This window comes from Miniopterus schreibersii (assembly GCF_964146895.1).
Source record: "Miniopterus schreibersii genome assembly, chromosome: 19".
Classification (NCBI taxonomy): Eukaryota; Metazoa; Chordata; class Mammalia; order Chiroptera; family Miniopteridae; genus Miniopterus; species Miniopterus schreibersii.
Genome location: NC_138119.1, coordinates 12,111,998 through 12,133,967, shown reverse-complemented (window position 1 = coordinate 12,133,967; position 21,970 = coordinate 12,111,998). Strand labels below are relative to the sequence as shown.

Below are 21,970 nucleotides of genomic sequence, written 5' to 3'. Positions count from 1 at the left end.
GTTTGCCTAATGTCACAATAATGAGTGGAAGAACTAGAATACGAATCTAAGCAGTCTGGCTTTAAAGCCCATGCTTTTACTGAATCATTAAGCAATACTGATTCCCAGAGGATTCCTGGCACATACTAGTAGGCAGTCAATAAATATTTGTTCTGTCAATTAATGAATGAAACAATAAGAGACGGGGGGCCAGGGGCTCGCTATTCAGAGTGCTCTACTCGTTTTTTTTCTGGGTAGTTGGTCTCTGGCACCACTGTTAATTTAACTAAGGTAGGGAGGTTAAGGAGACGTGGCTAACACTAGCGATGTCGACTCTTTCAGAGGGTTGACTTTCTACCCAGAAAGGCCGCGTTTAGGGTCGCTTCTAGTTCTAGCATAACTTAGTGCACTTATTCTCCACACTAGGAGCACCGCAAGCAGCCCAATTTCTGCTTTAGGCCAAATTAATTTTGCAATAACCTAGTTAACGGATTAGCTGGGGAAAACGAAGCAGGTTGGAACTTGTGTGGTGCAACTTCACGGCTCCACCACGCATGCGCTCTGCAGCCGGGAAGGTGGCTACTACGGCTGCGCGAGTGGGCGGGCCGGCCCTCCCCCATCACGTGTTGGAGGACCGCTGCGTGGAGGCGGCGGTGGCGGTGGCGACTGGAGGACGTAGAGCAGTCGGAGGGTTTCCGGTTCCGGTGTAACGTTCGGGCTCCGTCTCAGGGGCTGAAGTTTGTGAGGTGAGTAGTGGCCCCAGGCCCAGAGGGGGTGCCCTGCAGTCCGAGCGCCTGAGGCCAGGGCTCAGTCTGAGAGGAGGACCGAAGCGGGAAGGTTCCGTGGGAAGGCAGCTGAGAGATAACTAGGTTCTGTGGGAGAACGGGTTAGAATGAGATTCTTGAGAGGAAAAGGGCGGGGGCGGGAAGGGGACAGGGTGGGGAGACTAGCTCGGAGGTGAGGAGTTTGGGTAGAACAAGGTGGGGTAGGGTCCGGTCGGAAAGACGGGGAGAGCAAAAAGAGAATGGGGCTTCAGGGTGGTAAGGCGGGTTGTAGTGAAGTGCACGGAGTAAGGAAATCTTCAGAAGACTGGATTCTGCCACCTGCTCATTCAGAGATCATTCCGCCTTTCTCCTTCTACATCATAACAAACACACACGCCCCACTCAGTTGTTCAGCATTTGATTAGTGACAAAGCTAGTTGCTGTTTGAAACTTTGATTCTTGCCCACTGCCTGTTTAGTTTGCACATTATCTTATGGACTGGAATACATCTGTTAGTGTAGTGCTTGAGCACACATTTCATCCAATAGAGCGCTCCCTCGTTTATTGCTTCGGATTTTCAAATTGCTTACACTTTGTCGCCTGTGATTCAATTCTACTGGAATATAAGACTTGTTAAGGCAAGGATTCTTATCTGTTTTGTTCACTGTTGTATATATCCTCAGCACCCAGTATGCTGCTTAACACTTAGTAGTTACACGATGTTTATTGAATGAATTAAGTACGATTAAGCATGGCAGTTGTCCTCATTTTGTAAGATGAGTAAGCTGAGGCTTAGAAGACTCACTTGCCCAGAGGCTGCTAAATAGTAGAGATTGGTGTTGCAGTTGTTCATTCTGAGCTCTTTCTTTACTCTGTGGTATCTGAATATGCTGCTTTTGAGCAGTGCACACTTAATATGTAGAGATTGATAGGTTATACTGCTATCTCATGATGGATGAGTAGAGTCACCATAAAACTTGTTCATGTAATGTGTCACTGAGACATAAAATCTTTTCAGTCCTAGTTTCATGACTTCAATCTACTAGCTTCACATGGTTATACCAAAATTAAATACAGTTTAGCATCAGATCTTAAAGAGGATTAACCTGTCAAGAATGTAGAAGTTAATCAGACTGTATCGTTATCTTAAAACATCGTGAAAGATTGGCCCAGCTGGGCGTGGCTCAGCAGTTGAGCATAAGATCCAGGAGATCGCAGTTCAATTCCTGGTCAGGGCACATGTCTGGATTGCGGGCTGGATCCCCAGGCCAGGGGCTTGCAGGAGGCAGCCAATCAATGACAGCTCTCTCATCATTGACGTTTCTGTCTCTCTCTCTCCCGTCTTCTCTCTGAAATCAATTAAGATATATTTTTTAAAAAATCTTGAAAGATTGACTCCCAGATCAGACCTTGATATGTGGCACTACTGGGAAGTTAGCTTGAAAGTTGAAGTCAGTGCAGTTATTCACTTTAGGCATTATGGGGAAAATCGGGGAAATAAAATGTACTTTATGTTCATGAGGAGTTCTGAGATTTAGGTAGGAGATCAAAATGTAAACATGAGTAATGTTTAAGAATTATACTAACTTGAGTTAAATAACAAGGATTTGTTGTAGAGAGTCCTTTATGATAGTGTTTTTTTCTGCTAAGCTAAAAAGTGGGAGAATAAAGGTGAAAAAGCAAAGAGAACATCCAGAAGGAGGATATTCTTTTCTGAGCTGAGACATTACTCTTACCAAGTCAACTGACAGAGACCCTATAGAACATGAGAGAAAATTACCTGGGTATAGAATTCTCACTGGGATGAATATGACTTCAGAAAAATGTGACAAAACAGTCCTTAGGATTATAAGGTTTACTATAGGATAACTGACCTGAATAAGCCCTCCCTTATTTGCATCCCTTAAAAGAAAGGAAACCTATAGGTCAGGGCTGAGTTAAGGAGTGCTTGCTTAGAAGTAGAAAAGCTGGCCTCTGGGTGGGCTTTTTTCATTCTTGTTTTCATGTTAGAAGTTTGCTAGCCCTTGTTGACATGACGGGATCAAAAAAGAAGCTAGAACTTATTTTTTTATTTATTGATTGGTTTTGGGGGAGAGGGGAAGGGAGGGAGGAAGAGAAAGAGAAAAACATTGATCTGCTGCCTCCTGCACGCCCCCCACAGGGGATCCACCCCACAACTCGGGCATGTGCCCTGACTGGGAATTGAGCAGGCAACCTTTCCGTGCATAGGACGATTCCAATGAACTGAGCCACAGTGGCCAGGGCTAGAACTCATTTCTCAGACTGCGTTATTCCCAGGATTTGTTTGTTTGTTCCACAGATTTTATTGACCCATTGATACTGAGTTAGAGTTAAAAAGCAAACAGAATGTAGTTCTTTCTGCTGTGAAGTAGGGGTCTTAGGGAAAGTATTTGGCTTGAAATAAAGTGGAGGAACTTGCCTAAGGATTAAGAATAGGGGTGGGAAAGGCATTCCTGTTGTACTAGCCATTGCCTGGAATCACTTTGGTTTTTTCCTATTGTCTAACTTAAGTCTTTCCTGATTTCTTTTTAGGTGCAGTATAAAACTCCATTTGAGCTATCCTCCCCTTCCTGAAGAATGGCACTGTCTAAGAGAGAGCTGGATGAGCTAAAACCATGGATAGAGAAGACAGTGAAGAGGGTACTAGGTTTCTCAGAGCCCACAGTGGTCACAGCAGCACTGAACTGTGTGGGGAAGGGCATGGACAAGAAGAAGGCAGCTGGTATGTACCTTTCTGAATCTTTTGACTTACCATATGAGATGACCCCAAACACTGCTTTGAACTTCCCCGAAAGGGTCTGGCTACATTTTTTTTTTCTTGCATTATAATGGAAATACCTCAAATAACTAATTTTGCTTTTTCTCTTATTTTTTATTTTTGTGACATATTTTGAATCTCAAACTAACTTCCTTTGGCCACTGTACTGAGTTACCTAAGTTAAATTTACTTAGGAAATATTTTAAAGTGAGGTGGGTACATTCAGATTAGGTTGACATCTAAATATATAGAAGTTGCTATAAAATACCTGAAAAAGCTGAGGGAGATAGATTTTGTTAATGATAATCTCCGACAACATGCTATTTAGGGAAGAGTTAGGGAGATTTTTTCATCCTAAAGTTTGATGCTCAACAAATAGGTTACTCTGGCTATGCTACTTACTTCCTACTGTAAAAAATTATAACTGTATTTTTACCTCATAGTGTGAAGTCACTCAATGTAAGAGAACTAATGGGAATCCTACAAAAGACTTAAGGAAATATTTCCCTCCCCCCAGGGATATATTTCCAGTGTTGGTGTCTGTTATATGCCTGGTATTGGACTAAAGTACTCTTACCTTTTCAACCCTACCACCTCTTTTTTTCCTGTCAGACCATCTGAAACCTTTTCTTGATGATTCTACTCTCCGATTTGTGGACAAACTGTTTGAGGCTGTAGAGGAAGGCCGAAGCTCTAGACATTCCAAGTCTAGCAGTGACAGGAGCAGAAAACGAGAGCTAAAGGTAGGTTACAGTTAACTATCTGATGAACTCGGGAGTGTTTTGAATGGTAACAAAGTTGCTGAGCTTACCTGGCTGATACTTTGATACACTGTTAGAACACCTAATATTCAAGAGAGGTACTTAGACTGTAAAGTAGAGGGGGTGTATATATACAGTATAATAACTTATATTATCACCATCTTATGGAAATGACTAAGTTCATGGGTTGAAATATTCCAAGGAAACATTTGATAACTTTGCCCTTTTTTCATACACAGAAGTTTTGGTTCTCATGTTTCCCTGTCTCTTTTTCTCCTCTTTACTACTATCTATAAATTGATTGATCTAAGATTTTATGCTTCGATTTTCTTGATGCGTAATAGATTTCTTCAGAATATGATTCCACTGCTACCTGAGCTGTAGACCTTCTTATTGCTCCTTTATAGAGGTGTCTCTGCAAGTAGACTTGTAGATGGGATACCTGACCACAATTATTATTTACTATATGTCTGGAGATCCTTCCATTTTTCTATATAGCATATTGCTAATCATGTGGCCCCATGAGTAGAGAACTTAAAGGGACCATCGTTATTCCTTTACCTACTTCACTTTTTATTCTGTGGTTGCTGATTGGTCATGACCTGTTTAAATAGTTGCAGTGTCAAGTAGCTGATCTCTCTTTTCTGTCTCTCTCTTTTGAAAAAATATTTTCTGTGACTTTCATCAAACCTTCCAAAGTGCTTTTGATACCTTGGCTATCCTTTTGCTTTTTCTGAGGCACAAAGGGTGAATAAGCAATGTCTGCTTGGTCCGTGGCCAGGCTATGGAACCAAGAGAAATGGACATTCCTGTGCTCTTTGTGTTTAGGGCATGGGGGGCGGGGTGGGAGGGGGTTGTGATCAGAGGAATGAGAATAAGTCCTTGCCTTAAAGGAATTTGCAATTTAAGGGTTGGAGGTGTGTGGAGCACAACAAAATAGGCACAAATTATAAAAGCTGAGTAGCAATTTCATGAAATTTTAGGGTTGATTGTAGACTTTTGTTGAATTTTATAATGTTTAAAGGGGAATGCTTGATTCACAGTATACACAGATCTGTAGAGTGAAGATTAGTTATGACAGGGCATGCTGCTGTAGATGGGATTAATAAAAATGGTTTCTTGAAGGAGGTATCTAGATAGCCTTGGGATATGGGTCCCATTTTGGTCCATTCACGTCCCGACCCCACACAATATATTATGGGAGAGTCCTTTTTCTTGAACTGTAGGAGTTCCAGGAAGCGCTCGCCCCTGGCCGAGGATATGTCCTTGCAAAACACGAGCCCTCCTAGTGAAGAGGGGATGTCACCCAAAGCCTACCACCGGTGTGTACATTTGCTTTTTCCCATTGTCCCTTACAGTTGGCCATTCTTGGTCCTGTTAAATTCACCTTGCAAATCAGTCAACATATATAAGTTCCCATTGTTTGATAAGAACAAAGTGTTATTGGGGAGTACTGAAGAAGAAAGAGAAAGCCCCTGTCCTGGAAGAGCTTAGACTCTAGTTGGGAGAAAGAACTAACATTGAAAGACTTAACACTTGGCAAGCAGAATGTAATTTTACATAGTATGACACAAACTATTAAGTGCTAAGAGGAGGCAAAACAACAGCTTGATCAGAGTGGGGTGAGATTATTAATGAGGAAAACTTCCTGGAGGAGGTGAGTTTTAGGCAGGATTTAGAACAGGGGTTGTGGAAAAGTTGAGGGAGATCATTACACATGTGGGCAGTAGCATTTGCAAAGACCTTGAAATGGGCACATTTATAAGGACATGGGGATGAAATTTGCTTGACTGGAGTGGGAGAATGATGAAGTTGGGTGAGATGATCCATTTGGTGGAGGGTCTAGAAGACTCTGGGAAATGCCACAGAATGCTGATAGGAACTAGGATGATTCTTCTCTTCTCCCATGGGCAGGGATACAACTCTTCTTTCATCTTGGGTTCCCTTAGGAAGTGTTTGGTGATGACTCAGAGATCTCCAAGGAATCATCAGGAGTAAAGAAGCGACGGATACCCCGTTTTGAGGAGGTGGAAGAGGAGCCAGAAGTGATCCCTGGGCCTCCCTCAGAGAGCCCTGGCATGCTGACTAAGCTCCAGGTTAGTAATTAAGAACTAGAAACAGTAATTTTGTAAGTCGAAGAAGCAAGAGATTCATGGATCCAGATTTATTGTGGCATCGATGTGAATTAGTGTTTAGTATTGGGGAACTTTTACTCCCTGTTTTATGTTTCATCATTCCTTGGGTTAACCAGGAATATTCCAGTTTGAGGTTAATGAAATGGCATTTACTGAGCACCTATTATGTGGCAATCAAGGTGTGTTACATACTTCATTTGCCTAGTTATCTACCTCGTTGAGTCATTGAGAAAATGACTGAAATAATCAGAACTCAGCTTGATGGCAGAGGAGAATTTCCAAATATAATTCAGAGAAGGTATAATCCACTTTAAATTTTTTAGTAGGAATTATCTGGGTTTTACTTATTTTTTTTTTTATCCTCACCCAAGGATATTTTTTCCTTTGCTTTCAGAGAGAGTAGAAGGGAGGGAGAGAGAAAGAAAGGGGGAGAGAGAGAGAAACATCAGTGTGAGAGAGACACATCAATTGGTTGCCTCCTGCATGTGCCCCGACCTGGGCCGGGATCAAGCCTGCAACTGAAGTACGACCCCTTGGCCGTAATTGAATCTGGGACCCTTCAATCTGAGGGTCAGCGCTCTAACCACTGAGCCAAACCGGCTAGGGCTCTGGGTTGTTTTTTTTGTTGTTGTTTTTAATGGGTACTATTAAACAATTTTGATACCATATAAGCAGTAACTTGTACCATTTAAAATTTCTTGGGGGCGGGGGGGATATGTATATATGGACATATTCCATTGGGTGGATAGGTTTGCTTATATATTTCTGAAAGTAATGAAACAGATAATGATGTTTTTTTAACGGGAGGGGTGGAAGAGTTTACAATATACCCTTTTGTACTTTTTACATTTTGAACTATGTAACTGTATCACCTACTGAAAAAAAAAATGTTAAAAATAAACTTTAAAAAATATCTTGGAGCACCCTGGCCAGATAGCTCAGTTGGTTAGAGTGTTGTTCCAATACTTCAAAGCTGTGGGTTTGATCTCCAGTCAGGGCACATACAAGAAGCAACCGATGAATGCATAAATAAATGGAACAACATGTCAATGTTTCTCTTTCTTTCTCCCCGCTGCCCCTTCTTTTTCTGAAAAATCAATCAATAAAATTAAATATATCTTGCAGCCCCTTGACACCAGTTCTCTTGGAAAATTTGAGAAGAGCTATTTGAATGTATTTTCAAAGCTTATCATCCTGAACTTCTATAGGACAGAAGAAGGGGTTTGCAGAGACTATGAAGCAGGTCTTTGTATTGTCATCTCTGGTTACCCAAACTAGTAATTCAGGGACCAATAACATGATTTTAAAAAAAGGAGGCATAATGATTTGTGTGGGTTCTGTTAGGAGTTTTACATGCTCACAATAGCCTTGGTAGGTAAGTACTACTATTTTTACCCCTTTTAGACTCTTGGAGGTTTAGGGATTAAATACGATATCCAAGGTCACATAGACATTAAGTGGCAGAGTTAAGATTCAAACTCAGGTTTTTCTTACTCCAGAGTCTTAGTCATCAAGCTGTGTTACTACCTAACATGCCAGTCCTGCCTTGGGAAGTTGGGTTGAAAATTCCAGTGTTCAGCTGTGTAGTTTTATCTTTACTAAATTTTCTAGCCTATGATACAGGCAGAATATGATGTAGTCATTCAAAATATTTTAGGCCTCTAGACCTGAAAGCCCTTTGGATTTAGGAACCTGTATGCGAGAAATAAGAAAGAGACATTAACATTCTTTCAACTCTCCCTCACCCCCGTGAGCAGATCAAACAGATGATGGAGGCAGCAACACGACAAATTGAGGAGAGGAAAAAACAACTGAGTTTCATCAGCCCCCCTACACCTCAGGTATTGTGCTTAGATTACTCTGAAAAGAATCATTTAGCACAGAATTTCTTGCCATCTATTCAAATGAATCTAGAAGTGACTGCATGCTTCACTCCACAGTCTACCACTGTGTGTGTGTGTGTGCACGCACATGTCTGCCTGCCTGCCTGCCTAATCCATCTAATTCTGATTTCTTTTTCTCTGTGTCACAGCCAAAGACTTCTTCCTCCTCCCAACCAGAGCGACTTCCAATTGGCAACACTATTCAGCCCTCTCAGGCTGCCACTTTCATGAATGATGCCATTGAGAAGGCAAGGAAAGCAGCTGAACTACAAGCCCGTATCCAAGCCCAGCTGGCGCTGAAGCCAGGGCTCATCGGCAATGCCAACATGGTGGGCCTGGCCAATCTTCATGCCATGGGCATTGCTCCCCCGTGAGTATCTATTTCATGGAACCCCTTGTATCTGAAGCTTGAGAAGCAATAAATACCTTAGAATGTTATTGATCCTCTTCTTCTAAGGAACCTAAATCATTTCTCACACAGTTAGATATTTCTTACATATGCTCAGTAAATACTAATCGAATTTATTCTCTTGGTTTCCTTGTTGCAGAGTTTATAATCTTTTTATAATTGGTAGCACAGGTTAAGATGGTTCATCTAAAATTGAAAGGAATAGAATCTCAGGTCACTTGGTTCCTAACTCAGCTATATCCAATAAACCACATTTAGGTGAGACCATATCTGAGAGTTCTCTACAACTGGGTAAAGATGATAGGCTTCATCTTTAGCACCCATGATTGGTTTGGTATCCCTTATCTGACCCAAGAATTCAGGAGTAAAGAAAGAGGATTGCAAATTCATATCAATGTAATTTATCAGTTTCATCTGATTGCACTCTGTGTTCAAATATCCGGTTTGGTGTTTTTAATCAAGATGTTACTATTCACCTATGGGTTTATGTTCCCTAGAATTGGTTCACGTGGTTGTCTTTGTTGGATTTTGATTTGTTTTATTTTCTATTTTTTTTGTTTGCCTTATTGTTCCATATGCAATTTATTTCTTTGTGGGCCATTTTTCAGGAAGGTTGAGTTAAAAGATCAAACTAAACCTACACCACTGATTCTCGATGAACAAGGTCGCACTGTAGATGCAACAGGCAAAGAAATCGAGCTGACGCACCGCATGCCGACTCTGAAGGCCAATATTCGTGCTGTGAAGAGGGAACAATTCAAGCAACAGCTTAAAGAAAAGCCATCGGAAGACATGGAATCGAATACCTTTTTTGACCCCCGAGTCTCAATTGCCCCTTCCCAGCGGCAGAGACGCACTTTTAAATTCCACGACAAGGGCAAATTTGAGAAGATTGCCCAACGATTACGGACAAAGGTATCTGGCTTAGAATATAACCTAGAACTTCAAGAAGTTAGGAAGGTGACAAAGGAAGGTGAATACAGTCCTAAAATACTGTCAGCTCAGTTCTCAGTGCTTAAGGGAATTAGACTTGATTCTTAGCTGATTTGTCTTCTTAATTACTTTCTACTTAGGTAGAAATAAAATTGAGTTTGAAAATTCTCCACATCCAAATAACAGTGGAGGGAAACAATTCAAAAAACCCCTTGTGTGATTGAGGAAAGCTATCTTAGTGTTAAAATTTACTGCAGACAATCCACACACTTGGAGAGTTGAATTGACTGTATATTCAATTTGCCTTCTCATTTTCATCCTCAGAATCAGGTTTTCATAAAATTCCATTTCTGCACATTTGCTGCAGGCACTCACTGGGGTGAAGGGGTAGTGATGAGGGTGAGATATATGTAAATCTCACCGTCATTTTTCTAAGCTTTCAGAAATTATGAACTAGTTACATTAGGTGTAGAGTTCAACAAGGGAATATTTTAAAGTTTGGGCTTCTACCACTTCCTTGTTTTCTGTGACTCCAATTTTTCTTCCTGTCTTGGTTTATCTTGTCCTTAGGCTCAACTGGAGAAGCTGCAGGCAGAAATCTCACAGGCAGCTCGAAAAACAGGCATCCATACTTCAACTAGGCTGGCCCTCATTGCTCCTAAGAAGGAGTTAAGGGAAGGAGATATTCCGGAAATTGAATGGTGGGACTCTTACATCATCCCCAATGGCTTTGACCTGTGAGTTTGTTAGTTAATTCCTTTTCATAAGGCTAGAGTTTTATTGGGAGAGATGATACTTATGCATTAAGTAAAAATTTAAAATTCAAGAGAAACAAGTAACTGTACACAAGCTCATGTACTTGTAAGGAATATGTTTTATGGGTTATTTTTAGTTTTTTGGGTTAATGTAGAAGGAATGGGCACAAATAGTCTAAAAAAGCAGATATATAAATTATGTGCTTTTGTTATACATTGTTATTTGTTTTTAGCATATTTGTTTTCTTACATTTTTTTGATACTTGTAATAGGTGTTTATGTTTCTTAAAGATCCAGTTCTAGAATAGAGCAAGGATTCTTAGTTGTTGGAGAAGAGAATGGTAAATAAAGCATATAAGAAACAGTTGGAAAAGGGTAAAGGGAGCCAAATATATGGTAACAGAGGATGATTTGACTTTGGGTGGCGGGCACACAATGCCGTTTACAGATCGTGTGTTGTGGAGATACACACTTGAAACCTATATAACCTTATTAACCAATGTTACTCCAATAAATTTAAAAAATTTAAAAAACATTTGGAGAACATTAATTATGTCTGCTTTATCATTCTGATACATGGCTTTAGGAGGCTGTGTCTCAGCCTTTCCTTAACTTCCCTTTGTCAGCCACTGTCGTAGGGAATTATTGTTACTAATGAGAGAATGTGGTATCCATCAGGAGTGTTAGAGTAGAAAGAAGATTGAAAATAACTGGTGTGGAGAGTGCATCCAACCTTAGTGGGACCCAGTTTTCTCATCTTGAAAATTATGTGTAATATAATTACACATTATAGGTATGCAAATACTAAAAAGTGCTTGAGTACATTATAGCGAGTGGATTTTTTTTCATTGCGTTTATGAGTCTCCCCCTGTTGGAATTGTCTCTATCCACATATCCTGTTTTCCCTTCTTCCTCCAATTTTAGTACAGAGCAAAATCCCAAGAGAGAAGATTATTTTGGAATCACAAATCTTGTTGAACATCCAGCCCAGCTCAACCCTCCAGGTAATACATAGATTACTCAGTCAAGGCTCTAGAGAAGTATTAACCAATAGCACTTTATGTGATAATGGACATGTTCTGTATCTGCGCTGTCTGTTAAGTAGCCACTGTCCACGTGTGACTATTGAGCACTTGAAAACTGAGCTGCACTAATACAACTGAGGGACTGAATTTTTTATTTTATTCAATTTAATTTACATTTAAATGGTACTAGTGGCTAGTGGCTACAGTATTGGACAGTGGAGCTCTAGAGCACTGAGGCCTAATCTAAAGAGGACCTCACTGATGTGTATTTACAAGTTGGGTGTTTGCCATAGTGTTGACTCCCAACTCCAGTCTTCTATGTCAACTCTAAATTCAGGCCCTTTGATCTTTGTCCTTAGCCTTTCTCTCTATCATTTTTGTAGCAAAAGTGTATTGGCTCAGTCAAAAGAGATAGGCTATGTTTTTAACTAGCTGAATCCCTTGAGTAAATCACTTAGAACACAGAATTTTTTCATATGTAGAGATAACAGTAACTGATATGCCTTCTTTAAGAGTTATGCGGATCAGCCCTGGCCAATGTGGCTCAGTGGTTAAAGCGTGAGCCTAAGCAACAAAGGGTCTCGGGTTCAATTCTCTGTCAAGGGTACGTACCTGGGTTGCAGGTTCCATCCCTGGCCCCAGTGGGGGCACATGAGGGAAGCAACCAATCGTGTTTCTTTCACATCGATGTTTCTCTCTCTCTCTCTCTCTCTCTCTCCCCCTCCCTCTCTCTCTCCCTCTCTCTCTCTTTCCTCTTCCCTCCACTACCTCCCTTCCACTCTCTCTAAAAATCAGTGGAAAAAATATCCTCAGGTGAGGATTAACAAAACAAAACAAAAAAGTTGTGCAGATCATAAAAGACTTGAATGCTTTCATCAGAGGAGATAATACCTCAATTAGTAAATTTGCTTGCCAGTGTCTCCAGTAACTTCAGAAAAATAGACTGAGATCTTTAGCTAATACAAGGTATAATATTGAATTTTACTAAAAGTCTACTTAGCTGTTATCAGTGTGAATCATTAGAAGAATGTGGGGATGGGTAGTGTTTGTTTTAAAAAGGTGTGTAAATCTGCTTTGGGGATCCAGATGATTTTTTTCCATTCCCTATAACTCTAAAATTACAAATTTTATCATCTTTGCCAGTGGTTTTCAAATTGTATTACATAGAAACATTGAGGTTCAGGAGGTGAGATCTAAATGGGATTCTAGATAACCTCCCACCTACTCAAAATCTCCAAGCAGAGAGACCAGAGCAGCTCTAATTTTGTTTTCTATATTTGCTGAATTTCAGTTGATAAAGGGTTCAGTTGCTTTAAAAAAAAATCAAGTGAGAACACTACTCATGAAAGAAAGGAATACTTTTTAAAAATATAACCTTACTACCACTGTCACAACCTAAAAATAACCAAGCAATTAAACTAAAGATTCTTTTAATGTGATTGATAGTCCCTTTAATATGCTTATTGCTTTAGTACATTCATTTCTCTGATTAACAGTTGACAATGACACACCAGTTACTCTGGGGGTATATCTTACCAAGAAGGAACAGAAGAAGCTTCGAAGGCAAACACGGAGGGAAGCACAGAAGGAGCTACAAGAGAAAGTCAGGCTGGGCCTGATGCCTCCTCCGGAACCCAAAGGTACATTTTTTAAAAGCAGGGATGAAAGGGTAGCATGTTTATCTCTGTAATTCTAGAGGAACATTAGCATCTCTATATTTGGGTGCTTTTTGTTTCTCAGAACCATTTATTGGCTCTTTTTTTTCCTTTCCCAAATTTTCTACTATCTTACTCAGATACATCAACATATTGATTGTCGAGGTAGTTAATGTTTATTTTAAGTATTATTGATCATATATAACACACTGATCTTCCTTGAAGAATAATGCTCTTGAAATTCATAAAGATAGTAGTTTCGCTATTTGTATAGAGTTGTTATGTATGTAATTCTTAATATTTGAAAAATGAAAAGTTAAGCCCGGCCGGGCGTAGCTCAGCGATTGAGCATCAACCTAGGATCCAGGCGATCGGGGTTCGATTCCTGGTCAGGGCACATGCCCGGGTTGCAGGCTTGATCAATGACTCTCTCATCATTGATGTTTCTGTCTCTCTGTCCCTCTCCTGTCCTCTCTCTGAAATCAATAAAGACATATTTAAAACAAAGAAAAAAAAAATTAAAAAAAAATGAAAAGTTAAAAAAACCTCATTCCATTGTCATTCAGTAATATTTTGAGTGAGCACTGTTATGTATAGGATCTTTTACTAAATGCTATTATCAGAGTGAAAATACCAAAGAAATTAAGTTCCTCAGGTGAAAAAGGGTAAATGGGGGATAAATGGTGACAGAAGGAGACTAGACTTTGGATGGTGAGTGCACAATACAATGTGCAGATAATAATATTGTAGAATTGTACACTTGAAACCTATATAATTTTATTGACCAGTGTAACCCCAGTAAATTCATTTATAAAAAAAACAATATCCCTGGCCAGGTAGTTCAGTTGGTTAGAGCATCATCCCAATACTTCAAGGTTGTAGATTTGATCCCTGGGCAGGGCACATACAGGAATCAACCAATAAATGTATAAATAAGTGGATCAACAAATCGATGTCCCTCCCTCCCCCCTCCCCCTCCCTCTTCCTCCCTCCCCTCCCTCTCCTCCCCCCCTCCCCTTCCCCTCTCTCTAAAAATAATTAAATTTTTTAAAAGTATTTTTTAAAAATAATAAAGCCTGGCCAGGTGTGGCTGAGCGGTTGAGCGTCCACCTAGGATCCAGGTGATCAGGGCACATGCTCTGGTTGCGGGCTTGATCCCCAGTCGGGGGCGTGCAGGAGGTAGCAGCCGATCAATGACTCTCTCATCACTGATGTTTCTGTCTCTCTCCCTCGCCTCTCTCTGAAATCAATAAAGATATATTAAATAAATAAAAATAATAATAAAAAACAAGGACACTTAAAAAAATTAAGTTCCCCAAAAAAAGAAGAAAAAAATTAAGTTCCTTGTCTTTCATAAATTTAATGCATACCAACTATTTAGATTAATTGTGTGAACGTCCATAAATGCTGAGTTAATTGTATGGACTTTTCAAGGTAGGAGTTTTTTAAAGAAGTGAGTTTTCAGCAGATTTGAAATAGGTAAACAATATGAATTTGTAGAGAAAAGAAGATTGATTGTTCCAGCTGGAGAAGCAATTTAGGAGATTGATTTCTGTTCCCTTCCCATTGCAGTGAGAATTTCTAATTTGATGCGAGTATTAGGAACAGAAGCTGTTCAAGACCCCACGAAGGTAGAAGCCCATGTCAGAGCTCAGATGGCAAAAAGACAAAAGTAAGTGCCATGGGATTGGGTGGAAACCCAGGGCAAGTATTTTTCCCAAACTTTTCTAGGGGATCCACATTTGAAGGGAGGGGAGAGTCCTCCGTTGCTCTCTCTTTCCCTCAGCCCTGCCTCTGATCTTCAATGCCTTTCTCACTTGTGGATGTCCTTCCTGTCACGACAGAGCGCATGAAGAGGCCAACGCTGCCCGAAAACTTACAGCAGAACAGAGAAAGGTCAAGAAAATTAAAAAGCTTAAAGAAGACATTTCACAGGGGGTACACATATCTGTATATAGGTAGGTGTCCAAACTGGTAGCCTTTCCCTTAGAAATACCAAAACATTTTCCAAGTCCTTGGGGCAGAATCACTATGGTCTAAAAGCATAACTAACATCAGCCCCTACTTTCTTTAAATGACCCTAGTGTGAAGCAGGAGTTACTAAATCTTTTACAGTGGTGAGGGTTATTCTTCTGTCTCTGAGGTCTTCTTAGTGAACCAGTAATAGTTCTGAAAAATGAATGAATGAATATATATATATTTGTTCAGGCCAAGATGTGAACTAAAGATCACTTATCCTTTTTGAAGCATAAAATACCCTGTTTCTCCAGGAAGCATTAAAAGTGTCTTCAGTAACTATATCCTTGTCCTGATGTACTGCAGTAATCCTTTTATTCCCACTCCAAAATGCACTTTATACGTTGTAAATATTTTTTACCTTTGTGTTGGTTTAATGGTTTTATTTTGATGTTGAGTGCATGTGTGTCTTTTGTTTTTTAAATGTGACCATGTTTAGTAATTATTTATTATAAAAGTGGTACATTTATTATACAAGTAGTGAATCCTTATTAAGATAAAAAATTCTAACAATACAGAAGAGCACTTAAGGGGAAGTCCCCTTCCTATTCTCTGATCCCTTAGGACCATTCCCTATGGATAATTGCTACTGACAGTTTTTCATGTATCCGTCTAGAAATTTTTTATGGATAGCATTGTAACTACATTCCTAAGCATCTAGAATAAATTTTGATTAACTGCTGTTTGTTTTAAGGTGTCCAGTGCTAGACTTTGAAGAAGTATAAGACAGTGGAAATATGTCTAGACTCATCAGTTCTACCTTTTAAGCATCAGTATATTTGCTTACTCCAAAGACAGTCGTTTTTAGAAAATCATTTTGGATTCATCTATTTATTTGCCATTCCATTCAGGCAGGTATCAATGCCAAAATGAAAGCCATAACTAAACTTTCCCTTCTCCAGAGTTCGAAATTTGAGCAACCCAGCCAAGAAGTTCAAGATTGAGGCCAATGCTGGGCAACTGTACCTGACAGGGGTGGTGGTACTGCACAAGGATGTCAACGTGGTAGTAGTGGAAGGGGGTGAGTCTGAAAAAACTGAGGGAGATTGTCCCCAGGCAGCCCTACACCTTGAAGTGATTAGCGTGGTGGGAGAAAGAAGAAAAAGATAGTATTTTAGAACTACACCTGGGTGTAATATCCTGGGCCTGTTTCTGTGTTTATTGGAGTAAAAGGACCTAAGATGTGGTTTCTGGGATTGCTTCAACCACCATATTAATGTCTGAACATTGAATGAACCCAGAGGTTTTTTCTTACCCCACCATCTTCCACAACTCTGGCAAAATTCTCCTTTTCTGTTTCCAGGCCCCAAGTCCCAGAAGAAATTTAAGCGTCTTATGCTGCATCGGATAAAGTGGGATGAACAGACATCTAACACAAAGGGAGATGGTGAATGGGGGTTAGAAGGGATTAAGTGGGAGTTGGGGGGGGGGGTGTCTGTCCATTCACCTGTTTCCCTCCCTCTGACATTCTTGCTAACATTGGATAATGTTCAGGAATTTTAGACCCATTTGGACTATGAGCATGCTAGACATTCATACAATATTTATATTTATTATATGGTCATGTGCATGAGTGTTCGTTCTTCTGTCCTTTAAGGCCTTTCTACCAGTTTCGCTGTAATATGTGCATTGTCTGTATTATTAGTTTTTTTTAATCCTCACCCAAAGATATTTTTTCCAATGCTTTTCAGAGAGAGTGGAGGGGGGAGAGGGAGAGAGAAACATCAATGTGAAAGACACACATTGATTGGTTGCCTCCCACACGCTCCCAGACTGGGGCCCTAGATTGAGCCCTCAATAGGGGTATGTGCCCCTGACTGGAATTGAACCCGAGACCCTTCAGTCCTTGGGCTGACACTCTAACCACTGAGACAAACTGGCCAGGGCCAGGGCTGTGTTACTATTATTTTTGTTAATCCTCCTCCGAGGATAATTTTTCCATTGCTTTTTCAGAGAGAGGAAAAGCGGGGAGAGAGAGAGAGAAACTGTCAATGTGAGAGAGAGACATCAATTGGTTCAGGGCCCGGAGAACCTGCAACCCAGGTATGTGCCCTTGACTGGGAATAAAACCCGAAACCCTTCAATCCGGGGAGGGGTGTGTGTCTACCACTCTAACCACTGAGCCACACAGGCCAGGCCAGGGCTGTATTATTTTTAGAATTGAAAGCAAGCCCAGCCAGTGTTGCTCAGTGGTTGAGCGTCGACTCATGAACCAAGAGGTTCTTGGTTCAATTCCTGGTCAGGGCATATGCCTGGGTTTCAGGCTCGATCTGGGGGGGGGGGGAGCTAAGCGGGGGTTGGAGGCAGCCAATCGATGATTCTCTCTTATCATTTATGTTTCTCTCCCTCCCTCTCTCTAAAATCAATAAAAACTTTTTTTTTTTAAAGAGTTGAAAGCCAAACAAAAAACGATTTTCTGATCAAAAAAAGCTTTCTGCTTTGTTCAAGAAAATATACTTGTCGTTCTTGTGCCCAGCTTTATCTTATCAAATATATACATATATTTGACATACTCCTGGCCATCATTTTTCTATCAATATTCATTTTTCTCTTCTTTGAAAACCTTGGTTGGCATTTAACACATGCAGAGAGCCTTATCTTTTAAAATTTTACCTAACATGTATTTTTGAACCTTACAAAGTATATTTTTCACTATAATTGACCTATATTTTCTTTTGCAAGTGTTCCTATTTTCATTTGCTATATCTACCCTCCTTCTTCATTAGACTAAAACCTCCTAGAAAACGAACTCTTATCATGTTGGCATCTGAAGCCTGGTTCTCAGAGTGCTTGGGACAAGTTTTTATTTTTGATTGCTTGTTTTATCTACTTATTCCCAGTACCCAGCACAGCTTTTGATACACAGTAGGTGCTCAATAAGTGTTTGTTGAATTTTCCTGCCTATTTAAAGCTTCCAGTCTAATTTGGGATAAAGAGTAATAAAAGACATTTGATCCCAATACATGGTAATGGGTAACAATATTTAAAAGAATTTGGGTACATTTGAATACTGTTTGTTTAGAACCTAAACTTTAGTCTCTAGTCTGTATCTAGAGCAAGATTTAGCTATATTGTCTTTTCCAGATGATGAGGAATCCGATGAGGAAGCTGTGAAGAAAACCAACAAATGTGTACTAGTCTGGGAGGTAAGTGATTATTAAACACTGAGCAGAACTTTAGCTATTCTTGATTGTTTATGCTATTCAGTGGAGCAGTGTAATGGTAAAACTAAACGACTAATCCCTTAAGCAATTGGTTTGTTGTTGTTTTTCTGAATTCATTGTTAAATGTTTGGCAGCAAATTCTTCCTCATTATATTTTAGTTAAATTGATGAGTATGTTAGTATCTGCCATCTGGAGAAGAATATGGAAAACAGGTGGCAAGATTATAAATCCTTTTCTGAGTTATTTCATAGTCATAGATGATGCCTGTAAAGAGGGAAATTAATTGTTGGATTTTTCTTTGTCTGGATATAGTGAAAGAAGTACTAAACTTAATATAAAGTTGGGAGTCTGGGCAGTACTACTTATTAGCTATGCAACTGGGCAAGTCGCTTTTAACATCCATTACTGTTATTTTGTCTATAAAATGTGGATATAATTTTCCCTCCCTATTGTCAGGTTTTGTTTGTTTGAAAACCTAATTAGATTATTATATAATGGTGCTTTGTAAAATGTAACTAAATCACTCTTCAAATGGAACTTTTTTATGATTATACAATTCTTTCATTCCTGAAATCCTAGTGAATCAGTATTAGTTATAAATGAATGAATGAGTGAGTGAGTGAGTGAGTGAGTGAGTGAGTGAATGAATGAATATGCTTGTTCAGGCCAATTTGTGAAGTAAGCATTTGTTCACCCTTTTGAAGCATAAAATATCCTATTTTTTAGGAAACATTAAAAGTTTTTTTTCTCAGTAATCCTTTCCTGATATAGTACAGTAATCCTTTTATTTCCACTCCAAAATACACTTTATACATTGTAAATATTTTCTACCTTTGTGATTATTGTTTTCATTTTGTTCTTCTGTGTTGAGTTCATGTTTATCTTCTATTTTTTAAATGTGTTCATGTTCAGTAACTATTTATTATAAAAGTAATATTATTACAAAAGTAGTGAATGCTTATTAAAATAAATCCTAACAACGAAGAAATGCACTTACTGAAATGGTCCCTTTCTGATTTCCTGATTCTTTAAGACCACTCTTTATAGGTAATTGCTACTAATTGTTTTTCATGTATCCTTCTGTCTTATCCCAGATTCCTCTAATTTATTCATACAAATTAGGTCATAATAACCATAATACCTGTGGTCTTTTTTTCTCGTAAGTCCCCACCTGCATATTTAATATCCCAGCCTCTTCATCTCTTCCGTTTATCTCTGAGTGTCCTCAGAAATTGTATCTCAGGTTCAGAAACAAGCCAAGATCTGCTCTAGCCTCCTTATTGGAATATGAACCCTGAAAGCCTCTTTAGGTAGCACTTTATGACTGTCATTGCTGCTGGTACATTTGGTGAGAATGCACTTCCACCCAGTATTGTATCTTTTTGTATCTATTGTAGTTCTCTGGCAGTAGTCCTCCTGGCTCCCATTTCCCTCTCTCCTTTGTTCCTCTGTTGTTCTTCATCACTGGCCTCAAAACCTCCTTGTACACAGGGTCTCACTAAGTCTTGTGAAAAGAGTCCTTTCAGCCTCTGGTTCTCTAACACCTTTCTCCTGAAAGGACCAAATCTATTCCTTGAGGTCTGGTGGGAGACAAGTTCATCCCATCCCACCATCTGTAGTCCTTCCTGACTTGCTCTACCATCCAGGCACCAGAGCACAGAACTCCTCATTCTCCATTCAGTCAAAAACAAACAAACCCCTAAGCATAAATTCATGAAAATGCATGCAAATATCTGAGATGGAGATTAGACTTGCTTTTACCATAAAATCACGTTCAGCTAGGCACATTGCTACACAAGTGTTACTAGGTTTTATGAAAGAATACTATATCTGATTTAAATTAGAAATTGAAGTGTTTTTATTACAAATTTTGTCTCTTTCCAAGGGTACAGCCAAAGACCGGAGCTTTGGGGATATGAAGTTCAAACAGTGCCCTACAGAGAACATGGCTCGGGAGCATTTCAAAAAGCATGGGGCTGAACACTACTGGGACCTTGCGCTAAGTGAATCTGTGTTGGAGTCCACCGACTGAGACTACTGCAAGCCCCTGCCTCCACCCTCTCGCCTATTCTCTTCAGTCCTCTCCCTTATCCTACTTCCCAGCCCAGCCCACATGTGTGTGTGATCTCAGAACTGTGCCAAGCCGACATTGGGACAAAGGGAGAACACATTGCTCTCTTCCCCGTCAGCCTGGCGCTGCCCTTTATTCCCCTTATGTGCATATGATTAAAGAGTTATTTTTAAAGTTTGTATGATATTTTTCACATACTCATAGGTATTAGAGTTTGGGTCTTCAGGTGATCTTTTCTCCAGACTTCTAGCAATTGCTGTGGAAAAAGAAAATTTTGTCATTGATGTCTATGTATATATGAATGGGTGAAAGGATGAATGGGTATGTATTTTTGAGGTCTAATAGAAATTTTCTGAACTCATCTTGGAGCAAGAGTGATAAAACTTTTCCTGGAGCAGAGTGAAGCAGAAAGAGGTGTTAAGTGGGTGAGGAGGAAACAAATGAGTGTTCATCTCTCAGCCTTCAATAGATAGAGTCAGGTGGTAGATTACCTCTGGTCTTGGCTAAGTAGTAGTTTTTTTAAAAAATATGTTTTCATTGATTTTGAGAGAAACATCGATGTGAGAGAGAAACATCCATCTGTTCCCTCTTGTATGCACCCCAAACAGATCGAACACACAACCTGGGCAAGAGCCCTGACCACTGACTCTAATCAAACTGACCACCTTTCAGTGCCTGGGACGATGCTCAACTGAGCCACACTGGCCAGGACTAAGTATTCTTAACAGGAAATGAAGTGGACACGGAACATTCAACGAGGATGTTATGGGTCAGTTTGTAAAGTGGAATGGGAATTTAGCCTATTTCCTTTCTTTTAAAATCCTTAGCTGAGGATATTTTTTCCATTGCTATTCAGAGAGAATGGAAAGGAGAGAGAAACATCAATGTGAGAGAGAGACATCGATTGGTTGCCTCCCACATACACCCTGATGGGCTGGAGATCGAGCCTGCAACTGAGGTACATGCCCTCAACCGGAATCGAACCTGGGACCCTTCAGTCCACGGGCTGATGCTCTAACCACTGAGCCAAACCAGCCAGGGCTCTTATTTCCTTTTTACTATTTAAAAAAAAAAAAAGATCCTTTTCTAAAAGACAATGTGTAGGTTTTGGTCCTCCCCCCAAGAATCTTGACTAAATGTGGTTTAAACATTTAATGTTTTAATGTTTCTGGTTTAGTTTTAGAGGAGTATTTGAGTCAGAATAAGTATCCATTAAAGTCTAAAATTCCTACTATATCTATACATTTCATGTTGCCTGTTGACACGGTGCAAATGGATTGAACACAGGAGCCATTAGAGCTCCCATAACTTCCTGCTAGTTGGAGCTTACTAGGAAGTATTATTGGAGAATGGATACTTGATCAGAAGTTAAAACATTCTCTTATAAAACTAACCCTTGGTGCTGGTTAGAATTCCAATTTTAAGGCACTAGTAGGAAGCACTAGGATAAAAGAGGTGGAAAGAGACAAGGGAGTGCAAAAGGCAAAGGAAACTAGCAAAATATATATAGATAAGCAAACTCAGGCAGGCAAGGTTACTAGTTCCTGAAGCAGGATGAAATCTGGAAAAGCCTACCTTGCTAGGACTCAGCAATGAAGACTTTAGGACAGTGCTTGCTAATAATTATATCTGTGAGACTT

At 39.8% G+C, this 21,970-nt stretch overlaps 1 protein-coding gene across 1 annotated transcript; it reads left to right on the top strand.

The window, feature by feature from the left end:
* The first annotated feature begins 607 nt into the window (after positions 1-607).
* On the top strand, positions 608-20,504 carry PRPF3 (pre-mRNA processing factor 3). Its single transcript, XM_081120490.1, has 16 exons — positions 608-725; positions 3,297-3,486; positions 4,135-4,265; positions 6,233-6,379; positions 8,176-8,259; positions 8,451-8,671; positions 9,319-9,625; positions 10,214-10,380; positions 11,323-11,402; positions 12,920-13,063; positions 14,651-14,750; positions 14,923-15,036; positions 15,997-16,115; positions 16,398-16,481; positions 18,179-18,240; positions 20,145-20,504. The coding sequence occupies exons 2-16, from the start codon at positions 3,342-3,344 to the stop codon at positions 20,289-20,291; spliced, it is 2,052 nt and encodes a 683-aa protein (XP_080976616.1). The 5' UTR covers positions 608-725; positions 3,297-3,341; the 3' UTR covers positions 20,292-20,504.
* The last annotated feature ends 1,466 nt before the right edge of the window (positions 20,505-21,970 follow it).